Source organism: Orussus abietinus, unplaced genomic scaffold (genome assembly GCF_000612105.2).
Source record: "Orussus abietinus isolate OABI.00-Male unplaced genomic scaffold, Oabi_2.0 scaffold7, whole genome shotgun sequence".
Lineage (NCBI taxonomy): Eukaryota > Metazoa > Arthropoda > Insecta > Hymenoptera > Orussidae > Orussus > Orussus abietinus.
In genome coordinates this window covers 1,726,022-1,748,639 of record NW_019394453.1, presented here as the reverse complement: position 1 = coordinate 1,748,639, position 22,618 = coordinate 1,726,022, and the positions used below count along the sequence as shown (strand labels likewise).

At 51.9% G+C, this 22,618-nt stretch overlaps 1 protein-coding gene across 1 annotated transcript; it reads right to left on the bottom strand.

The window, feature by feature from the left end:
• Nucleotides 1-411: 411 nt before the first annotated feature.
• LOC105704036 (midnolin) lies at nucleotides 412-22,450 on the bottom strand. The gene is made up of 6 exons (XM_012432880.2): nucleotides 21,885-22,450; nucleotides 11,167-11,254; nucleotides 4,772-4,943; nucleotides 3,440-4,320; nucleotides 2,466-2,802; nucleotides 412-2,203 (listed from the first exon to the last, which is right to left on the bottom strand). Exons 1-6 carry the CDS (start codon nucleotides 22,211-22,213, stop codon nucleotides 1,926-1,928), a joined length of 2,085 nt encoding a protein of 694 aa, XP_012288303.1. The 5' UTR covers nucleotides 22,214-22,450; the 3' UTR covers nucleotides 412-1,925.
• Nucleotides 22,451-22,618: the final 168 nt, after the last annotated feature.

The following is a 22,618-nucleotide window of genomic DNA, read 5'->3' as shown; positions in this document are numbered from 1 at the left end:
CTACGATAACTCTACCTATCGGACCACCCAGTCCGCCGACTTCCCTCCATCGCCTCGTGTTAGCCAACTAAAGAGTTCCTAAAAGGGTGGTCCTCGCTAAAGGAGGCATATCAAACGCCAGAGGGACCCTCGAGGAATATGCCGAAGAGACGAGCGTCCGTCCTTCTCCGTCGTTTCCTTGATCTCTCAAGGGTGGCGACTGTGGTCCGAAAGCGTACGAAAAAAATTGCAAGGTCCACGTTCACTCGGGAACCCCTCTGAGCGTCCCAGTGCCCCGTCCAGTGCTGGGCATAGATGCAAAAGATGCACTAAATAGAAACAAGCATCCTCGAATTTTACTAAGATCGACCGCCCTGAATCGCCGACAACGCCCCCCTCTGCAGGGATGCTATTAAAAAAATTATAATTAANTTTTATACAAATATTAACAATGTCTGTAAAGAAATTGTTAAAAAGTGGATTTTCACGAATGTCGCGTCCTTCCTTATAGCCTCCACGTTCACGTGGGTATGTTTGAAACGATTCGGTACCCCCAGTACGGAGAAAAATCGAAAACGAGACATCTCTGACGGCACCTTCGCATCGCCCTAAGAGTCTTGCACCTGTACCCTGCCCAGCACTGGTCCCCGTTCGCGCGGCGCGCACGACCGACGACGAGAGACGATATTTACGAAGCGAATTTACGCGCAACGGCGGGTTACGTACACGCGATAGAGCGACTTACGTTAAAACTCCCCTCGGCCTTACTTCCGGCTACGTAATATTACACGATGCACAGTCAAAGGCTCGAGGTCGATCGTCCTTACAATTCCTTTCGGCGGTACCGGGGCCAGCGTGTCCCGGAGAACGCCTAGTCCTACCCGAAACGCAGGCGCGACCACATCCGGGGGAACCCCCGCGACCTAAGAACGGAAAAGTGAGAAAGAAAAGAAAAGGCACTAATCTGGCTCGATAACGGAAAAGAATGGAAAAGAACGAAAAAAAAAAAATCCCCCTGGCTTAGAGCCGCGTCTTCAAGGTCCCCCTCAAGGGCTGGCGTGCGCAAAACTGACGGCGTTGAGGTCCAAAAGGAACCGAGGAAACGAAAGAAAAGTTTAATCAATTCCCTAAGCCTTCTATATCCTATCCTAGGTGTACACTGGCGGACATGAACGCCTTCCCCTTTCTTATATCGGTGGCACCACGTCCGCCGGTGTACAGTAGCGGACATGAAGGCCTTCCCCGGGAATATGGTCGCCAGTGCATGATGGGAAGGCACTCATGTCCGTCGGTGTACAAGGAGGACGCGACTGGCGCACTCGGGACTCCTTATCTCATTATCGGTCCTGGTGGTCACCATGACTGAAATCGTTTATAAACATTCACGGTGTCCCGATCGAGCCGACCCCGGTGTGGAAATCGGTCGCGAGGACACCCCAGGAAGATCGCGCCCCGGCGCGTCTTAGCCCCTCGACCTCGTCGAATTTAGATGGCCTCAGAGATTTCGCGCCCTAGTAGACGGCACAAGAAGAACTCCTCGAGGATATCCTAACCGTCGACAAAGGACCAGGACGAGGAACGATTTCAAGCGACGACGTGGCATGGAAATCGGTCGTTAGGATCCCAGGAAATTCGCGCCTCGTTGCATTTTGACCTCGTCGAAACTAGATGTCCTTAGATATTTCGCACATTGGCGGACGAGGCAGGAAGAGGAACTCCTTGAAGCTGTCTTCGTCATCAACCGAGGACCAGGATGAGGGACGATTTCAAGCGACGACGGCCACCAGGCTACTGAATTGCAAAGATGGCGCCTCGGGGCGTCTTGGCCCCTCGATCTCGTCGGATCTAGATGGCCTTAGATATTTTGCGCACTGGTGGACGAGGCACGAAGAGAACTTCTCCAGGTTGTCCCGACCGTCGACGGAGGACCAGGACGATGGACAATTTCAAGCGACGACGGGCTCGGGGCTGCAAGGCTGAAGCTCGGGCTCGTTCTGCGGCTCCGCGGCGTTCGGCCCGGCCGCGCCTCCTCCTCCGGTCGAGGTCGACGTGGTGTTGGGGTCGTGGTTCGGGTCGGGGTCAGGGGTCACGGCTGCCCACTGGGTCGTGTAGGGCGCGGCTCGGGCCTGCCGTCTCGCTTTTCGCTTCGCTCTCCGCTGCTCCATCACGAGGCGCAGTCGCCGCATCTTTCCTTTGGTGGCTTCGTTCTCCTTCGACAGTTCCTCTGCGAACAGAACCCTCGAAGTGACTTTCGATCCTTCGCATAAACTAGCAGACAGAAACAAATTTAACAAATACCCTAGAGCCTCCGTTTTTACGCAGGAAAATTGCAAACGATCCGGTAGACTCGGTTCAAAAGAAAAATTTCATAAGTGAGACCCTTTCGACGTCACTCTTAGATTGAATGCTTAAAACGATGCTACGATTTTTTTATTTTTTTCCAATAATGAAAAATCATGATTTATTTCGATCCTGCCCAATTTTACCTGACGAATAACCAGGATTCGTCGAGTCGTGGGTGCCGGGTGACGTCGCGCCGTTTCCGGTGGCGGCCGTGACGCCCGAGGACGACGTCGAGGACCACTGTTGGCGACTCCCGGTGTGCCGGTGGTGGTGGCCCCTATAATGGCCGGTAGTAGCCACGGGCGTGGCGCACAGGAGGTCGTTCAGAATGTGAATGATAGTGCTGATGTCCCGCTTCGGCCGACCGTAGCGGTCCTGAAGCGCCGGATTCAGGGTGCCGCTGAACGTCCCGGAGTACACGCCCTTCCCGTGATGGTGCATGCTCTCGATGATCGCGCCCTGGCGACGCCTTGCGTTTTCCTGCGGAACGAGAGACAATGTACACTTAAGCCGACCAAGAGGCTTATCGTTGCTGCCTCCATAATTTATATTCTCGCCGTAACAATGAATGAATCGAATGAACGACCTAAATGGGAGCAACGATCGCCAACTGTGATTCCACAAAAATGTCGACACCGCGCAAGTGACTCGTGCCAAAAAATTCAGAGGTTCCATGAAAAAATCCTAAGTTCCTGCTCGATGCTCGACGAGTTTGGTTAAAAATTCGACAATCAGCGCAAACCAGAGATCGCACGCGTTATCAATCTCAGGTGCGAGAGGAAGAGAGACCCCGTCAGGCGGGGTACTATTAGCAAGACAAAGAACGCGTGTAACTCGCTATGATATATAAGAGAGACGCAGAGATGATTACAGCGCCGCCATTGGTTAATCCACGAATTATCGAGCAAATTTTAGTATACTTCTAGCTTTTTATGTAAACTTCTGAATTTTTATCCGTATGTCCAGAACGACGTTACTATATGTAATTACGTCAGTACGGTATAAAATGGACTCCGGAAACAGCATCGAGTCGACTCCAAAGTGAATAAACGTATAAATAGGGGAGAACTGGCTTCGGTAAGTATACCTCGGCGAGGTCGACCCGCGGGGTGAGTACCTCAGAGGAGAGCTGCTTGAGCTTCTGGGTGAGGTTGCGCGAGGCCTCGGCGAGGGCGCGAGTGTCGAGGGTGGCGGCGGTAGCGGAGGAGGAGGACGAGGCGGTCTTGCCGGTCTCGGTTACGGAGGTCGAGGTCGCGGAGCCCTGGGCCCCGAGGTCGGCGTAGCTCCTGCCAGCCTCGGACCCAGAACTGACCACCTGGGGATGATGATGAGCGTCGCAGAACTTCTTCTCAGCGGGCGAGCTCGGAGCATCTCCGAGAGCCAGGGGGTCCGGACAGGTCCCCAGCGAGGTGGGCGCCTCGAGGGGGTGGTCCAGCGCCGCGGGCACCTTCCTCGAGTGGTGATGGTGGTGGTGATGGTGGTGCTGGTGATAATGGTGGCTGCGATGGAAGTGGTGGGTGCGATGATGATGATGGTGGTGCAGGAGATAGGACTGCCGCGGGGATGACGACGACGAGGGAGACGTCGTCGACGTCGTCGAGGTCGTGCCCGTGTTCCTGGACGGGCTGGCGGACCGACCCTGAGGAGACTGGGCTCGCGTCTGTCCGGGAGACTGCGAGGCGGAGAAGGTCGACGTCGAGGTCGAGCACGGCGACGAGGGTCCTGGGCTCGAGCTCGTCGTTTTCGTCGCCGTGGAGAGGGCGGTGCTGGCGGCCAAAGCCGAGGCCAGGCTGCTGATCAGGGAAGACGTCACGAAGGCGCCATTTTGCTGCTTCCCTGACCCCGACGACCCCGAGGCAGAGCTCGACGTCCTCGCGGCCAGGACCGTGGGCCGCCTCGACTGCACCGTAGAGGAGCTCGCCCCCGTGGGGCTGGACGTGTTCGACCCGCCCCCGGGACTGCTTCCCGACGACGTCGCCCCGGATGTCGGACTCCCACCTGCGGAAAATTTGAGAACCATTAGACGGTGATTGCGAGCCAGAAATTAGCGATAGTCATACGGCCTCCCCGATAGATATGGTTTCTCCCGGATTTATCGTGCTTGAAGCTACCTTCTCACTGCGCTTCTGCGAAATTAAATGCTGAAAACTACCGATTGACTTAAAATTCTTTATGTACCATCCATGACGGCAACTTGCCTATTATTAACAAATCGGAGCGTTTTGCTGCATGCAATTTTGCAGTAACATAGAAAGCGAAAAGGTACCTTTACCCCGCACATCAAAGACGCACCCAACAAATATTTCAAGAAGCAGCACCTTAACGATGTTATATAATTATGTAATATTCGCAAGTTTGCAGTTGAATATTTAATACGACTCGGGGCGAATATGTCGAGCCACGATATCGATATCGGGGTACTCGTTCCCAGGATAAAACCAACTCTGACCCGTGGTCGGCGTGGCCGGCGTGACTGTTGAGAGCTGCAGCTGGATGAGCATCATGTGGTCCCCTAGTCTCATCGTCAGGTTCAAGGGAGCCTTCCCGGAGAGGAAGTCGTTCACTTGCGAGTCGTTCAGGCTCTCCAGGGCCTGCATCACGCTCTGCTCAGGTCGCTGGGCCTGAAAAAGACGGCACAATTAATTACGGCAAGACTGCGATTTTTTAAAATCATTTCCTACGATTAAATACAACGTAATTCAGAAGTCGTTGAAAAACAATCAATTAGATCTTCAAATGATTTAAAATAATTCATAACTCGTTTAACCGCAGATATTAAATAGATAGACAATTAAATCTCAATCAAGATATTGGCTGACCAATATGTCTACCTTCCTATTGTTCCCATGTGTTCCGTCCTTACTTACTCGAACACTCGCCCCCTCTAGCTTGGGCTCGGCGTTCGTGTATTCTTACGTCCATGGCGCGCACCGGGTGAGAGCGCGCGTGATGATCGAGAATCGATGGAGCGCCGCGAGGAGATCGCGCGAAACCCGAGAAGACCCGCAGAAGAGGAAACCTCGCGAAACACGCTCGGGCCTCGGGGCCGGGGGCATCTCCGCCTCGGTTTGAAACACCTAATGGACTTCCTCGCGCCGAAGGTCCCGCGGATTCGGTAATTCGATTTGCCCGGGCTTTATATTCGCCGCGTCGAAAGAGGCCGCCGCTCCGAGCGCCACGGAAGCGGAGCGGAAGCGAGCCGAACCAGCGCGCCATCGAGCGCCGGCGTCTCCCTCTCTCTCTCTGCGATCCTCTCACTCGCCCCTCGAGAGAGGCGTCATCGAGTCACGTTCGAGACCGCTTCTCGATTAGCCGATCGAATTTCGGCCAGGGATCCGCCCCTCGCGGAGTTTCATACTAAAATAAGTTAAATAGAACCTAGGATGAAATTCCGTAGAGGTTATATCCGCGTAGAAAGAGTGGTAGAATTGTTTATCCACTGTCCGAGAGATTCGCATTTTTCTCGTCAATCCTGAGTCTGGGAGGATTCGGCTCGATGGGAGAGAGTGAAGTTAGGACGTAACGAAGTGAGAGGGAAAATGGCGACGAGCCAACGAGAAAATACGACGGGAAATTTCAGCAGGGAGAAGGAGAGTCTTAATGATTCGTCAATTGAGCACCCCTGCGGACGTTCCACTCGTCAACGTCGATTTAAAAGTCTTTGCGACGGGTGGTCTCCGGGAAGGAAAACGGGAGAGGGCCGGAGTCGCGTCGCGTCGCCTCGGAGCAAGGGGGAAAAAGGAAAATGGCGAAGGATATCTGGCGGCGCCTAGGCCGAGGGGCTCCGCGCGCCGCCCGGCCGAGATTTAAACGGAGCCCATCGACGAAACACCCAACCTGCTATCCCACGTCGCGTGACGTCACGGCCCGACCCAGCCCACGTGCCGCGCGAGCCGAGGCCGGCCGGCCAGCCCGGCTGCTTCTCCGTCCGGCCCGCGAGACGCCCGAGTTCCACTTTCGGCTCCACCTACGATTCCCGAGAGTCCGGCCCCGAAGCAGCGACTCGCCCAAGGTCGAGTCAATCATCGGATATCGGGAAGTCCTTCCCACGCTTATCGAGTGCGGTAATTGCCGAAGATAGCCGGATAATCCTCCCGTGCTCGCAGGGGATGAGGAAAATGCGCCGGAAATACCGACCGACCGATTCCGGCCGCGTCTACAGGTTCCGTGGAACCTCACACCAAGGGCGTCCTTCCGCGGACGGCCCGGCTGGAATCGGTGACTGCCATTGGCCGGACCCGCCGGCGGAATGCGCCAATCACGGTCGCCCGTGACCGCAGTCCCAGCCAATGGCGTGGCGCGCTCGCGGACACGCCGACCTGCCAGGGGATGTCATTCTCCATGGACCTTGGATGGGCGAAACCCGCAGCCACCTATACATTTCCACCGACACCTAAATTCCGGACTTACAAATACGAAGGACTTCTTAATGCCGCAATTCAACGGCGAAAACGATTATAAGATCAATAAATACCAGTACAAGGGTGGTGGCAACTGGGTACTAGACATCAAACTTATTAATTCAATACTTATCGATATAAATCCGACATTTAAGGTGCCCGTAGATAAGTAGCACTTGATGTACGACGAAAGCAGGGAAAAGCAGAGTGAATATAGAGGTATTATATTCCTTTCATTCCTGCCGATAGATAAGCCGTTGCCATGTTGAACCGTGGAACAATTTGAAAAACAGGAAAAAGACCGAGGAAACAGCCCTTACGTTTTCTCTAACTTTCGATTCTGCTACCTTCAGGGTCAGAATCGTTAGATCGGTGTGCGAGGACCAGCATCCCAGGAGTATGGTGTTCGCAACAGAGGACGATCTTTCGGAAAAGGTCTGGGACACCCAGGGGTTACCAATTCGCGGATACTCGAGAGTGGTTAGAAACTGTGAACGCCGTCGCCTTTGTAAGAGCGAGGACACGTTTCGGCGCCGCTACGCTCGCCATCTCGCGCGTTATCTGCGGATGCGAGCGCACATTACGCGCGCGAGAGCACGCCTCTCGCGAGCCGTCCCTTTTGTTTCTCTCTCCGTATCGACACGGTGACGCTCTCGCCTAGAGAGAGATACCGAGTGATTTATCGAGCAGCGTACGCTCGCCGTGAGAATTCCTCCGCTCTTGCGGCAACACGTCGTCGCCATTGCGCGAGTGCGGGCTTTCCACTCGGCGGTCTCTTGCGCGCGCGCATGCGCGCGACACTACCCAAGGCGAATTATGGACAATAAGTTGCGCGCGCACATTTGCTCATTACACGCCGGCCGACTCGAAATGCGTTACCCCCGCGGCCACCAAGCCGCCTCTCTTACCGGCATTAAGGTCAACGAGGAACGATTAAAGGTACACGAGGGACGGCACGTCTAGTTCCGCCATTAATCTCGTGATAATTCAAGCCCGTAATGGATATTACGAGATATTATTAAAAACTGATTCCCCCGTTAACTCGCGTTCCCTATCTGATCGGATTTCGGTGACCTTCGCGCTGGCAGGGGTCGTATCAGCGCCACGTGGCAGCAACGCTGTCCATACTTAGGCATACATTTTAGAAATAATTTTGCGAACTTGTACTTAATAGCAAAAATGTCAGATTACTTAAATTGCGCTGTACACGATATTTCTCCTTCGATAATAAAATATTCCGAATCCTTTCACGATAGCCCCTTTCTAATTATCAAAAATATCAAATGATCGATTCAGTAACAAGTGACGTTCTGCCGTAAAATCGTGAAAACGTTTCGGTGATTTCCCCTAATTCCCAGCTGACTTCCCCGTAAATTCGAGCATTAAGATGCACGACTTCCGGAGTGAAATGGTCCGCGGAAACGAAAAGTCCGGCGTGGCAAGGAGCGAATGAAGAATCGTCCAAAACGGAAGTAGAAAACGCGCGTCGAAGTCGAAAGGAAATCCTTAGATAGGGAAAGGAGGAGGCCAGAAAGTGAGTCAGAGCCACCGGGAAAGGGCGAATGAGAACCCCTTGGACTTGCGCATGGTAACCTGCCGCGGGCTCGGCCGATGGGTCTTCTAAAGACCCTTCGAAACCGACCGGGACCGAGAGAGAAGGAGGGAACGCGAGGGGAGAGACGAGGGGTCTCGTAAGAGTTCCCTCTCGCGGCGAGTCGGAGTAAAAGGAACGACTCGGAACTCGGAGCGATAAGAGGACCGTGCGCTGTTGCCGCGCGCGCGTTGCCGGTGCGGCCGCTACGGTCAATTTCGGAACGCGCGCGGGTACACGCCCTTTGTGCGCGCCTCCGCGAGAGGCGAGAGAGACGAGAGAGAAAATGAGAAAGAGGGAGAGAGAGAGGTCCCCCTCCGGCGGACCCGAGGAAACGCGATTATCGATGCGAACGCCGGATTTCTCTCCCTCCTCGGGTCTCGCCACCTCCGCTCCCCGGCAAGGTCGGGGACAACGGCGTTTCGTGAATATGCAGGCGGCGTGGTTACAGGCAACATGGCCGCCCGGTCGGCGAGTCGGTCCGCCGGAACGGTGAAAGGGTACGCGCGCCGGGAGGTTAGGTAACCCTCCGAGGAGAGGTTAGGTCGACGCCGCCCGGGAATTCGGGCGTGGAGTTGCGGGTAACGGAGGAACCAGGGATTAACCCTAGACGACTGACCGTAACGTAAAAGCGAGGAATGAGAAAAATCTCATAGCGACGTTACGAATGGCTTTGGATATGCAAGGGTAAACGTTCCCGGACTTCGCGCGTCGGTTTTCTTTCTTTTTTTTTCTGTCTACCCAATTCAAGGGATGGTTGTCTCGTAGACTTCGTGCTTCCAGTTTAATCGATGTTAATAGGCTCCTTTTTCTTTTTTCATCTCTTTAGATCCGGGGGAATTTATTTGAAAAGTAGCAAGAGTGCGTCATGGGTAGGCACGCTACTGGTGAGGGAAGGATAAGGTCCGCAATGTTGGCCGAGAAACCAAGTGACCCGGCGATGCTACTGCAACGGAGTTAACGGGGTTTATCGGGAGCGCGCCGTCTACCTCCGCGCACGGTTCGTGATAAGCGGTTGGACAAAACCGGCGGTAATCCCGAATATCTCTTCCAGGGTAACTGGAGAAGATGCGGACGGATAGCGGAAGCACTGAGAAAACTTGGGGCCTTGTTTATCGAAAGGAGAGAGAAAACGGACGTTGCACGAGATCCACGGACGTTGCACGAGATTCACGAACGTTACACGAGATCTACCTACAAAGGGTACGCAAATCGACCGAGTCATATCCTTAGGAAGTCCCGAAGGAATGAAGGAAACGCAGCGATCGCAGAAGTCACGGTGCAAAGGGACAGGACGAGCGTGCTGACCGAGAAACCAAGTGACCCGGCGATATTCGTGCACCGGAGTTAACGGGGTTTATCGGGAGCGCGCCGTCTACCTCATCGGGTATTCCGTGGCGAGCGCTCCTGGCAACACCAGGATGTATTTCTATAAGCATAACCGTAAGCGATCCGCTAATCGCAATCGGCCCGAGGGAACGCTAAACAAACGGGAGAGTCCTCGCCCACGGTCGCCGTTAATTCCTTGCAGCCTCGTCTAACGTTAATTAATTACTCGTCATTAAGGTGTTACGAAAGGGTCATTTTGTATATATACAAATATATAAAAATATCAAAATATTTATAAAACTTTTTCCTAAACTGGGTGTACCGAATAATTTGAAGCTTTAACCCGTGATTACGGAGCTCCCAATGAAGGTCTTGAAACTCCCGACATTTCATTGAATAACTTCACATTTTAATGTATATAGAACGTCCCTTTCATATCACCTTAAGGACTGGTTGTGCCTACATTCGATTTAAAATCCATAACGGAGGATTAGTTAAACCGCGATCAGAGTTAACCCCTCGATTTCGGGTACTGTAAATTTACTCCTAGTACTTTAATCTTCGGTTACTCTAACACTCAGTGGAAACACGGATTTCACTAATCCGAGATTAACCGATCATAGCTCAAACTTCACGCTTTATTTCACCCGAAATTGATTAATAACCACCGTTGGCGATTAATCGGTAATATTGACGAGCTGGTAGGGAGGCTTCTCAATTCTCTCGCAATTTGTTGCTAGGTACGCGCCGTTGTAAATCGAAATCCCTTCAAAATCGCGGTAACCTTTATCTCTCCAGCAAGGCGAGGCGAAACCGGCCGTAAAGTCCCTCCCCGGTCGTAACCTCGCGCGAGAGACGAACCGCAAAATACGGCCACGTGTCCTTATCTCACGCGTAGGAATAAAACGAGACAAGAGAGTCCGCGACTTGTGATATACCCGACAATCGCCGGTTGCCCGCTACACGCCCTCGTTTCCCACTCGATGACGAATTTTCGTGTTTTCCACGCGACGAGTCGCGGTCTCTCTTTTCTTATTCTCTCGGCTAATTGAAAAGCGTATCCCCGCCATCTTGCCTAGTAAGAATATAAAAATACCGTAATTAAAGTAACACGAAAGGGTCACTCTATACACACACACACATACATACACATATATCAAAACGTCAGAATACTAATACAACTTTTCTCCAAACTGGATGCACCGAATAATCTGAAACTTTAACACGTGATTATGGAGGCCCCAACGAAGATCTCGAAACTCACGGAATTTCATTCTCCGATAGAAATCCTTTTCTTCCCGGTTCTTGTCCAGGATAACTATACAATGTTTGTTCCGAAGAATGAAATTTCTGGAGTTTCAAGACCTCCGTTGTGATATCTTCATTATCGCGCGTTGAAGTTTCGAATTATTCGGTGCGCCCAGTTTGAAGAAAATTTGTATAAGCGTTCACATCTCTCTTTTTTTTTTTTTTTCTGAATACATACAAGACACTTTCGTAACACCTAACGTGATTTAAACTCACCAGCAGCCCCGTTTCCACGCTAGGCAAGAGAGTGAGTCGACTTCCGTCCTGGAGGTGGTTCTCCTCTAGGGTTCCATCGCGTAGCTGCCTGCAAATAGATGAAAGCATCGTTAATAACCAATACAAATTATTGCAACTCGATACTATAATGCATTCGTTGCATCGAACGATAAGTTACGTCGGCTGGTCCAGCTCTACTCGACTCGTATTCCGGCTCGAGGTTTCTTTCAATTCCTCCGCCAATTTTCCGAATATTCCGATCATTCCAACGCGAGAGAGGTTTTGTTCGGGAAGGAATCCTCCGGAGCTTTCTACTGGAGAAAAGAACCGTAGCAAAAGGATCGCTCTCGGGGAACAGCACGGACTGATTTGGATTGATTTACGCTTCGGCGTTGGACGATTTTACGTCAGGCTCGTCGATATCGCTTGTTTATCGTCTACTTCGTGACCGGCCACCGAGCGCGTAAAAAGCGGAAAGCTCGAGGACACAACGGAAGAGAACGCTCCCGGAGGAGGAAGCGGATTTCGCAAGGCCGCCATGTTTTCGTTTTTCCTGCGCAGGTTACGTCGCGCCGAAAGGATCGCGAATTTAAGGCGATATGAAAGGGTCATATTCTATATATATAAATCTCAAAACGAGAAAATATAGACAAAATCCCTCTCCAAAATGAAACATTCGAAACAGCACGTGATTACAAAGGCTCCAAGGAGAAACGCGATGCTCATGAAATTAAACTGAAGAAAAAAAATGTTTTCTCTTTTTTCGGTTCTTGTCCGGGATGAAAACATTTTTAGTTTTTTCTTTTTTTTCGAAAATCGAAATTTCGCGAGTTTCAAGACCTCCATTAGGACCTCCACAATCACGTGTTAAAGTTTCACGTTATTCTGTGCACCCAGTTTCGAGAAAAGTTGTATAAATATTTTTACTCTTCCATCAGCTTAACTTTCGTAACCCCTTAAAACGGCCGAAATGCATGCGCTGGACCGCTGGAGATGCTTCGAGATGACTCATCGGGGGGAGATAATAATTGTTTTCGAAGCCACGACACGCTCGGCCCGCGATCGGTCTCGAGAATCGACAGTCGACGCGATCGATGCGTCGATACGAGCGGACCGCGGTAGAGCCCCGAAAGAGGGAGCAAAGAAGGAAAAAAAGACGAAAAGGAGGAAAGGATCGAAAAAAGGAAAACGCCCGACTCCGGTTTCGTTATTCTAACGATTTTACGAGCCCCTCCTGACCAGGTTCACGGGTCCTCCTCCGGTCCTTTGTCGCGCGAGTGCCTCTCTCTCCCTCCCCCTCTCCCCGCATAGACGCGTCCCTCTCGCTCCCCCGTTCCTTTGAGTGGCGCGCTGAATAGGAGAAACGGACCCTTCGCTCCGTGCGGACCGCTGGTCGAGAGACCGGGTCTCTCGCCGCGCGGGCACGCACGGCACGCACCTGCGGGTTCACGAACGCTGGAATAAAGGACGCGAGAGGAAGGAGTCCATCGGCCAGTCTCCGCAGCTCGGGGGCGAACCAAGATGGCGCCCGCGGTGGGCTGCTTCCGACCACGTGACCTGCCGACCACGAGTCTCGCCAAGCGCGTCAGGTGTCGGACCGAAGCGCGCGGCGCGTCGGCGCGTCGAGGACGAATAACCAATTGGAATTGCTCTTAACCCCTTGCGCTTAGATTTAACTATGAACCATTCCAGCTGAATGAGTCTAGCTCGTCATTGTAACGCAAGGAGTTAAGGCGTTACGAAAGGATAATTCTAAACATATAAAACATCGAAATATTTATAATAATTTTTCTCTAATCCGAGTGCATGGTATCATTTGAAACTTCGGCACGTGATTATGGAGACTAAGGAAGAACATGAAATTTCACTTTTAAAGACGAAATATGTGTCTGGTTCTCGTCTGGGATAACTGAAGCAATTTTCCTTTTACTTTTTTTTTTTTGAAAACTGAAATTTCATGAGCATCGCGTCTTTCGAAGGACCTCCACGATCACGTGCTTAAATTTCAAATGATTGGGTGGACCTAGCTTGTTTCATTAGAATATAATTACTGCCAGGTTACCGACAATGATATCAATAAATTATTAATATCCTCATCATTGTTATTATTGTCATTATTAATCAATACGTAGGTCGTTTCGTTACAGAACTAGATACAAATTTGAATCGATAGAAATTTACCGGTGTGCTTATGGAACGACCCAGTCCTTACTAACCCTGACGTATCTATTGGTATTCATATTCGATATTTGAAAGCGGCAAGATGGCGGTCGGTTTTTCTAGGCGTCCGGTCCGCACCTTTTGAAAGCATCAAGATGGCGGCCGGTTTTTCGAAGGAGGCGTCCGGCCCGCACCTCGGGTGACCGCGTACGCGGCGGTTCTTCTCTCAGTCGGTAACGGTAACGTAACCGTGAGCCCGGAACCTGCCGGGGTATATATCCGTTCGAAACAGCGCGGCGTCGCGGTATCGAGCGCCCCCCTCCTCGGGCCGCGGCCCCCCCGCGCGACGAGGGACTCCCTCGTCGCCGGGAAGGCGACCCGCGAGGGCCTATCTATATACACCGATACTCCCCGGGGAAAGGGCTCCGAAAGTACGCGAGAGTTAGATTGATCGAGGCTAGGGAGAGGGGCTCGAAGGGTGCCGTTTCTACCCTGATAAAAATCCATAGAAATTTACATACATTTTTACATGTCATTTTTCTTTTTTTCTAGTTTTAAATATTATTCCAAAAGATTAATCATGGAGTTTCATTTGCTTCCAGGTAAAAATATGTATGTACACTGAGAAACAAAAAAAAAAACATTCATTGGACCAACAAAAATACTCCTTCGAATAGTACAAAAGAAGCACATTGTTAATTTAAAGAATAATTATTTGGCTATAATTAACTCAAATTGTCACAATTCTGAGGAAGCCGTTGCATCCAATTTATATACGAGTATATACGAGTCGAATGATTATTCCTTGAATTAAGGTATTCCATTGGCACCAATCAAAGAGATATATATGTCTTAGGTTCGATGAAGTTATTCTTCTCAGCGTTCGAGACGCCGCTATACCGATTTATTCGACTAGTCGAGATCGAGTCGAGACGTTCCGTGCACTTGAAAATACATATATATACACCGTAGGTATCGTCCAGCAAGGTTTGCGGAGGGGAGTCAGGTGGTGCGAAGTCACGGTTTCGGAGGTTAACCCAGAGGTGCAGGGTCCTCCCACCCGCGAGGGCGGAGGGTCCCGTCCGCTAACCCAGAGGCGTCTTCGAGTGCACTCGGGCGGACTCGGGTCCGTTCGGGCGCATCCGACGAATCTCGCGGCCCCAAGGACACACGCGGCGTCGGCGGCGGCGGCGGCGGCGGCGGCGACGCATTGACCTTCCCGGTGTATGGCGGTCTCGCTCCCTCCCGACCTCCCGCGCGCTTGGCGTCTCAGTCGCTCGCCGCGCACGGCGTGTGCGTGTGCGAGGTCCGTTACGGGCGCGCCGGGCTTCGCGCACCTTCGGTACATCCGCATCCCAGTTTATACCTGTGCATGCGCGCGCGCTCACGAGAAGAGGCCCAGTCTGGTGAAAAGCCGCTCGTAAATAAGCGGCCCTTTTGAGGCGAGAGCGCTCTTCCCCCGTCGCGAGGCACGTAACGCGCCGATATCCCGTCCGCCCAGTCCTTTTCGCATGTCCCCTCTCTCTCTCTCTCTCTCCCGGTCCACGGCTCTTTCTCTCCTTCTCTCCCCTCTCTTTCGCTCTTTAAAGCCCTTTCCCGCGAGCTCGTGTGCGTGCCTCTCCCTCCTCCTTTCGCGCTTTGTCCGCCGCCCTCTCTCTCTGGCTCCCGCTCCCCGCCTCGGTCGCGGGCTCGAGAGCGACTGCGGCAAATCCGAGGCACGACCGGCGTACCCGGCAACCAGCACGCCCGGACGAGGCCCAGGAGCCGGCTCGCGCATCTTCGATCTCACCCGGACTCGGGTGCACCCCTCGAGCCCCGAGTGGGGCCGTAACGCGCCTACGCGAGCCGTGACACGTGGGTAGTGCGTTTTTAAATTCGCGAGAATTTCAGGTGAAGTAAAACACGTCGAGAAATTTCATCGACGTGAAAAAAAAAAAAGATTATAAATACCTACGTTAACGACGTTCGTATTTACCCTGTTAATGAAAAATATTATAATTTTATGTCATTTTCATTGGAAATTTTATTCAGACATGGTGTACTGATTTTATAACACATTTCCCAAATACAATTTAAGAGCACATGTTATAATTATAGTACATATGTGTAATAAATGTATAACATGCGTTATAAATTTGTGTTTAACGGCACTTGATTTCAAACGTTTTCTTTTTTTTTTTTTTATACGGGCAAACCAATTTGGGCAATCGAGAAAACGAGAGCGAGAAAAGGAGGAATTTTTATTTATCCCAAGAGTACGGCTACATACGGGCAAAGCATGTACAATGTTTACGCAATCCACCACACACCGTGTGTGTTTAAATGCAAATCTTACGAAAGAAAAATATAAAGTAGGGAGAGAGAAAAAAAGGAGACATCGACTTCATTCGACCACGGGCTTTGCCTAGTTTCGTGCATTTTCCACAGTCCGTGATTTTCCTCAAATGGAGTCCTCTCGCGCCATTTTCCCTTATTCGGCGTCAGCTGACGGCCGACTGGGAGGTTAGGTTCGACCGTGATCGAGTCACGACATAAAGAGCCGTCCCACTGAGCACAATGCGTCGCGGATAAGAAAAAACCGAAGAATTGTAGCCGAAGTGACGCGCGGCGTTAAAATACCACGAAAGTGTCATACAAAACATAAAGTAAAAATATTCATAAAACTATTCGCCAAATTGGGTGCACCGAAAATAATATGAAACTTCAACGCGTGATCACGGAAGTTCTAATGAAGATATCTTGAAACTCTCGAAATTTAGTCCCAAATTATTCGGTGTACCCAGTTTGTAGAAAAATTATATACAAAATTTGACATTTTCATATATATATATATAGAATGACTATTTCATAACACCTTAACACTAGAGCTATCGGGGGATTTTTTTTTAGCCATGATGGGCCATCTAAAACCAGTCATATTGACTGGGCTTGGTAGTTCTAGGGGTAAACGCGGTATGATCGGTTTTTCCTCTACGACGCGTTGCGCCAAGTGTGACACTCGACGCATTGACTGGACGCCAAAGAGTCGCCTCTCGAGGACAAAGAGTTAAAAACACTTCCGCCGCGAGGAAATATCGGTCTTTATGCGTCCAGTGAGACAGCTCCAATGACCTCCCGGAGCGAGAGGTGAAAATTAAACCTCGTCTCGACCAGTCTCGACTCGCTGCTTCGATTTCCCGGCGTGTGCTCTTTTCATCTGCGTGCGATACGCGTCCGGCCCCTCGTGTAATTAGGTTTACCCGTTCGCGGGCGTAATCCCGCACACGCGATACACCCGTGCGGGCGTTCCGTCGAGGGCCGCGCCTCGCGGCGGGAACCTAACCTCTCGCACGCGGTGCCACGCATAGACATGCACTCGAAGGAGGTTATGATAAACGTGAGAAATAGTTACGTATTTTTGTGAGGTTATAAAGAAAGATAGTTTTTATAAAAGTAAAAAAAAATGGTGCAGTGGGTTGTACCGTCTAGTAAGAACAGGTCGGACTTTCAAAATTGGGAAAAGAAAAAAAACATTTGGAAGCAATAATGCGAAAAGTACATTTCACAGGTATTAAAAGTGTTTACCGTAATTACAAATTATAATTAGCGGTACTGAGCATGCGTACAAATATAACCAATCCGATTCAGGCACCGAACTCCCTGCAATTTGGCTTCACTTCCCTTGTCTAACATTCTACTTTATGCTATGTCTCTGTATTCCTATGCCTATGATGCCACGGCGGGTAATTAGGATTGACCGCTAGCGGTCCGTACCACGCGCCTCATGCGCTTCCCCCACCCCGCCGCCCGAGCGACCGCAGGTCTCGCGCGGGGTGTAAGTGCGACAAGGACGCCCCTATGCCGGCCGGGAGCGAAGGCTCCGGCTCCCTCCCCCGGCGCGCCCCCCGGTGGGTCAGACGGGGCGTGCCGGCAGTCGACCTTCGGTCAACACCGGCTCGCCCGAAATCCACGAAGACGGGACAAAGTCCACTCGACCCTGCTCCATGGTGTCGAGTCGTCCCATCGCCTTGCCATTACCTCGAGTTCCCTTTTGACTTTCGGTTAAGCCACCGCCGAACCTCCCTGCGAACCTATCTACGAATTTATGAATGGAGTCCGCACCGAGAGAGCCGCAGACCTCGATCCCTAGAAACGGTCACGCCACCCGGCGGCGGGCATGCGCGGTAACGCGGAACACTGAAGCGCAGGAGCGGCACGCATCTTCGTTCGAAAAGTCCGCTCTCCCACGACCCCGCCGAAAATCCCGTGAAAAGTAACCGAGCGTTAACTTTCGTACGTTATTTCTTAGCTCCTAGCGTTCCCGGAGTCTCCCTTCCGCGAAACTCGACAGAGCGTGCCGTTTAATCCGTATAGCAAATATCGCAAGTGTCGCTTCTTAGAACTCTGTCGACAGGACGGTAGAAAAAAAGAAGGAAGTGTAAGAGGTTCTCCCTCCACAACCCCCCTGTTTACGTATCCCAACGCAAGATGGTGGCGCGCCGAAATCGCCGGGGCACGGCTACGGTCCTCCTACCGGCCAGGAGGCGCGACTCGCCGCCAGGGTTGGGGTTAAGTAAAATACTCCAGATAATTTACATGGTTTTTTACAGTAAACTACTAGGTATTTTACTGCAGTTTCATACGTGATGTAAATTACATGGGTCTTTATGTTTCTGGATTTACTGTTCCCGTTTCTAACGGCCATACGAACTGATACGCACTGTTATGAACATATGGAAACCTAGAATGTCGAAGCCTAGATCTTTTTAATGGTTTACTCCTACTTGCTATTATTCTTTATTCCTTTATTTTTTACTAAAATGTCTATTAACAAGTGATTTATACTTTAGCCATTTTAATAAAGTGAGGTTACAGCACCGCCATCTTTGTCGAACAATTTGTTAGGTATTTTACTTGAATGTTACGTAAAATACTTCCCATAAGTATTTTACGTTTATATAGAAAAAAAGAAAAAAAAAACCTTCAAATGACGCATTACTACCCAACCCTGCTTGCCGCCCAACGATGTATAGCCCGCGGTAACCCGCGTTGACCCGCCGGCACAACCTGCGCCTATCCCCGATCCTTGGCGCAGCCGGTTAAGCGAGTGGCCCGGGGCGCACCGCGTGACGGAGGGAGAGAGAGAGGGCGAAAGGGGAATAGCACGTGAGAGAGTGAGACGGCGAGCGAGAGACTCGACACAGGAGCGCAAGAAACGGAGAACTCAAAGGAACATACACCGAACCCTCCCATAACACGATTAATCCGTCCTGCGTTATATCGAAACCGTGTTCCCAGAATGCCGTGCTACCATCGAAACGGTATTCAACAAATATTTCAAACGAAATGATATAACGGAAAAATTCGTGCCATTACATCTCCAAGTTGGAGCACTTTTCATTGAAACTGAATTATGGGGGGGGGTTGTCGCAATTATTTCACAGCGTTGTGTGGAAATTTTAAGGGTCTCGTGTTATAAGAGATGTGAAGGTGTTACAAAAGGTTCATTCTATATATATAAAACGTCAAAATAAAACCTTTCTCCAAACTGGGCGCACCGAATCATTTGAAACTTTATCACGAGATCATGGAAGCCCTGAGGAAGGAAGAACGCCATGCTCGTGAAATTTCATTTTTCAGGGGAACAAAAAAAAATGTGATCATGGTTCTAGCGTCGGAAAAAGAAAAAAGAAATTTTTTGTTTCTTGCGAAAAATGAAATTTTACGAGCATCGCGTCCTTCCTCGGGACCTTCGCAATCACGTGCTGAAGTTTCAAATAATTCGATGCACCCACTCTGGAGAGAAAAGTATAATAGATATTTAACGTTTTGATACATAGAATTCGACATTTCCTATCACCTTAACGTCTCGATACATTGAATGCCACTTTCCCCCTATCACCTTAAGGGATACAAAGTTTGCCCAAATCGAGGGCGTTCTCGATCGGAATCGTACGCCCGACAATAACACCGCCAGAAAAGAGTCAGAACGTGGGAGAAGGAGGGGGCGAAAAAGTGAGACAGCCCCGGCCCGGACCGATCGGTAACACGCATCGGGGCTCGGCTCGCTCCGGCCCGCTCTCGGCCGCGAGAAAAACCCCAGTCGAAGTACGGGAATAGCAACGCCACTTCTGCCTTCGGGCCGAGGGACGGCCGAGCGCGACTGCCACCGTCGTTCCACTTGGCGGATGCGTTTTCCCGAGAGAGGGCCGGGAGCGGGCGGCGCGTGGGAGCGAGCGAGACCGCGAGCGCGGGCGATGCGGGCGCGCGAGAGAGACGGAGCGAGAACTCCGTCGCCGCCTCCGCCGCCTACACGCGTCGAGGCGTCGGCCGTTCCAGGAGCGTGCCATTTTTTTTTTCTTCTCCTCCCTCGAGCGACCGAGCCGAAGCCAGGAGACACTTTTTCTCCCAGATGTTTGTTTCCATTTTTTTTCCCCCCCTTCCCCCTGAAATTCCATGTACACCGTTACCGACGTTCAGGCTATACCCGAAGAGAGAGAGGGAGAGAGAAAGAGACAGTGATCGCCAAACTGGACATAAGTCGAGAATTCGAGGAAATTCGAAGGAACATTCAGGCTATTACTGCGAAGAGTATCTTCGGTAACAGAAGAACAACGACAACTCAATGGCTGACCAAGAAACTCGGTAGAGTTCCGCGCCAAGTACACGCACGGAGAAAAGGAGTTCCCCTGGCGTATTTTGTCAATTCAAAGAATAAATAGTTCGCTCGAAAATATACACGTATGTAACGCCCTCTCAGAAGGTACCAGAGATTCTATTTCAGTCGAATTCCCGTGCACAATGAATTCCTGCGAACATCCCACGACTTGATACGTCGCTATTTTCGATGAAACAAGATAAATAAAAAAAAAAAATTAAATTAAATCAAACTGGAGATCCCAATCCACGTAATCGAGGCTGTAATCGCTAGTTTGACTTTCGTCCGCGTCTCGGCGGCGATAAAAGTCGCGAGCTCAGCGCGGCCTGGAACGGAAATGCCCTCCCTTTTATCCCCGTATCACCGCCTCCAGGGCAGGGCTCTTTAAACTCACGGATGTTGCGACCTCGGTATGCAAATCTACCGGGAAAGAGTAGAAGACTCACCTTTCTCCCTTTATCTCTTTCTTTCTCTCTCTCTTTCTCTCCCTCCCTGGACGTCCAGATTCCAGACTCATCGTGAGGAGCGAACGGTACGCGTCACCCTACGAGCTGGACGTATACGACACGTTTCCTCGAAGTCGGGACGAAGTTGAGGTTAGGCTTCGGCAAAGCCAGATAAAGGCTGAGATAACGCCGGTTCCCAACGCCCGAGGGACGCCCGTTTTCAAGAGCCAGCCCTTAAACAGCATTCTCGAAGGTCTGTTAACGGAAACGGCCACGTTGCGTTAACTAATTCGCGTTAGTTAACGGAACGTCAAAGCCGGATCGCAATAATTAATTCGCGACAGTCGACGCAACGGCGCGTCCACGTTGCGTTAGCCGATTAACGTTCGAAAATCGCGTCACGTGAACGGAGCCAAAGGGAGAAGTTTCGTTGCCTAGGGTGAACACGACTACGTTTGACAATAGTTAACGCTATAGCGTATCTGTATCGCATTAACTAATTCATTTGAATTCGCACGGCACGGTCCATATTCCGTTAACTGATTCACGTTCGAAAATCGCGCCATGAGAACGGGTCTTAAGAAAGAAATTTCGTTAAGCATGGTGAATCGCCATCGAGGGTCGCGGCAAGAATACGCAGCGAAGTTTGGGTTCTTAAGACTTGAAAAACGTGAAGACAAGCCGATTGGGTATTTTCACGCCATTTTTTTTTTTTTGCGAGCCCACAGCAGGACAGGAGCTGGCAAGTTGAGAGTCTCGGGGGCGCGTCTTGCCTCTCTCTTGGTATGCCCATGATCGAGTCTTCTTTCTTTTTCTCCCGCTCGCTTTCCGAGAACTCGTAAAGAAGAGAAACGGAGGGAGACCGAAAAATGTGCGCCATCCGATTGGGGATTTTCGTGGGATCTTTGGGCGAGCACGTAACAAGGCACAGCGTGGGTTCAGGGAAGCCGAAAGTCTCAGGGCGGGTCTAACCGCTCTCTCTTTCGTATCGAATCTCTTTCTCCTTATCTCGAACCCAAGTTTTACGTACCCGAGAGTGAAAAATTTGCCCAATCCCCGATGAAGAATTTTCGAGGGATTTTTAGGCAAGGTACCTACTCAGGCCCAGGGAAGCGGTCGTTTCAGGGCGCGTCTCGCCTCTCTCCCTCTCTCTCCCTCGGGGCGTGATCGCGATCGAGTCTCTCTCCCTCTCTATTTCTTTCTTAAGTCCAGATTTATGTACTTCAGGGCGAAAAACTAGCCTAACCCCCGATCATGGATTTTCAGGGAATTTTTCATGGGATTTTTAGGCAAGGAGCTACTCAAACCCAGAGAAGCGGTCGTTTCAGGGCGCGTCTCGCCTCTCTCTCTTGGGGCGTGCTCGCGATCGAGTCGGGCGAGTCGTGCGCGGACGCGATCGATGCGAAGGTCGCGCCAGGTCCGCGAGTACTCGGCCCCCCCGGGCGGAGGGGGGCCCTCTCACGGGGCCAACGTACCTTTCCCTGTGCAGCAGGCAGATGCGCTCCTTGGCGACCTTGAGCCGCTTCGAGATGATCTTCTTGAGGTTCTCGATGGTCTCGGCGCGGTCGATGGTCAGGTCGAACTGGCCGCCGGTGGTTGGGGTAACGGTGAGGGTGATATCCTCGGGCACGCCGACGCAGCCACACCCCGGGAGCGAGCCGGCGGCGCTCCTGGCCGGCCGGAATTCGGACTCGGCCAATGGCGGGGGCGAGTCGCCGCGGCCGCCATCGCCCTCCCGACCTCGCGGCTCGCTCTCGCTGCCCACCGCCTGCACGTCCGACGGCGGCTCCGAGCTGCCGTCCATGGCGCCCTCCGTCCCTCCCGCTCCCCCCGGCGACGCACCCGCGCACACCTGCACCTGCGAGCGGCCGCGGCACCGCCGCGTCAGACGCCCGGACGTCCGATCGATGCCCAACCGGCACCGCCCGGAGGTACGCCCCGGATGTACGCCGCGTCGACCGTCGGCCCCGAGCGCCCCACCTGCCTTCGGATCCCCTGGGCCTTCCTTGACCTCTGCTGACAGACGGTACGGCCCGACCGCGAGCGCGCCTTCCCTGCGACTGACTGCCGAGCCCCTGCGAGCCGCCGGCCACTGCCGCGAGGGCGCTCCCGGCGCCGCGTCTGCTCGACCAATCGGAGAACTTCGTCGCCCGGCCGGGGCCCAGGGCCGCGCATGCGCTCTACGGGCCCCTCGCTTCGTTCTACTTAA

Coding starts and splice junctions, on each gene's coding strand:
- LOC105704036 (XM_012432880.2), bottom strand. CDS start 22,213: ATGGACGGCAGCTCGGAGCCGCCGTCGGACGTGCAGGCGGTGGGCAGC. Junction 11,255..21,884: donor TGCCTGCTGCACAGGGAAAG/GTACGTTGGCCC, acceptor ATCTATTTGCAG/GCAGCTACGCGATGGAACCC. Junction 4,944..11,166: donor GCGTGGAAACGGGGCTGCTG/GTGAGTTTAAAT, acceptor CGTCTTTTTCAG/GCCCAGCGACCTGAGCAGAG.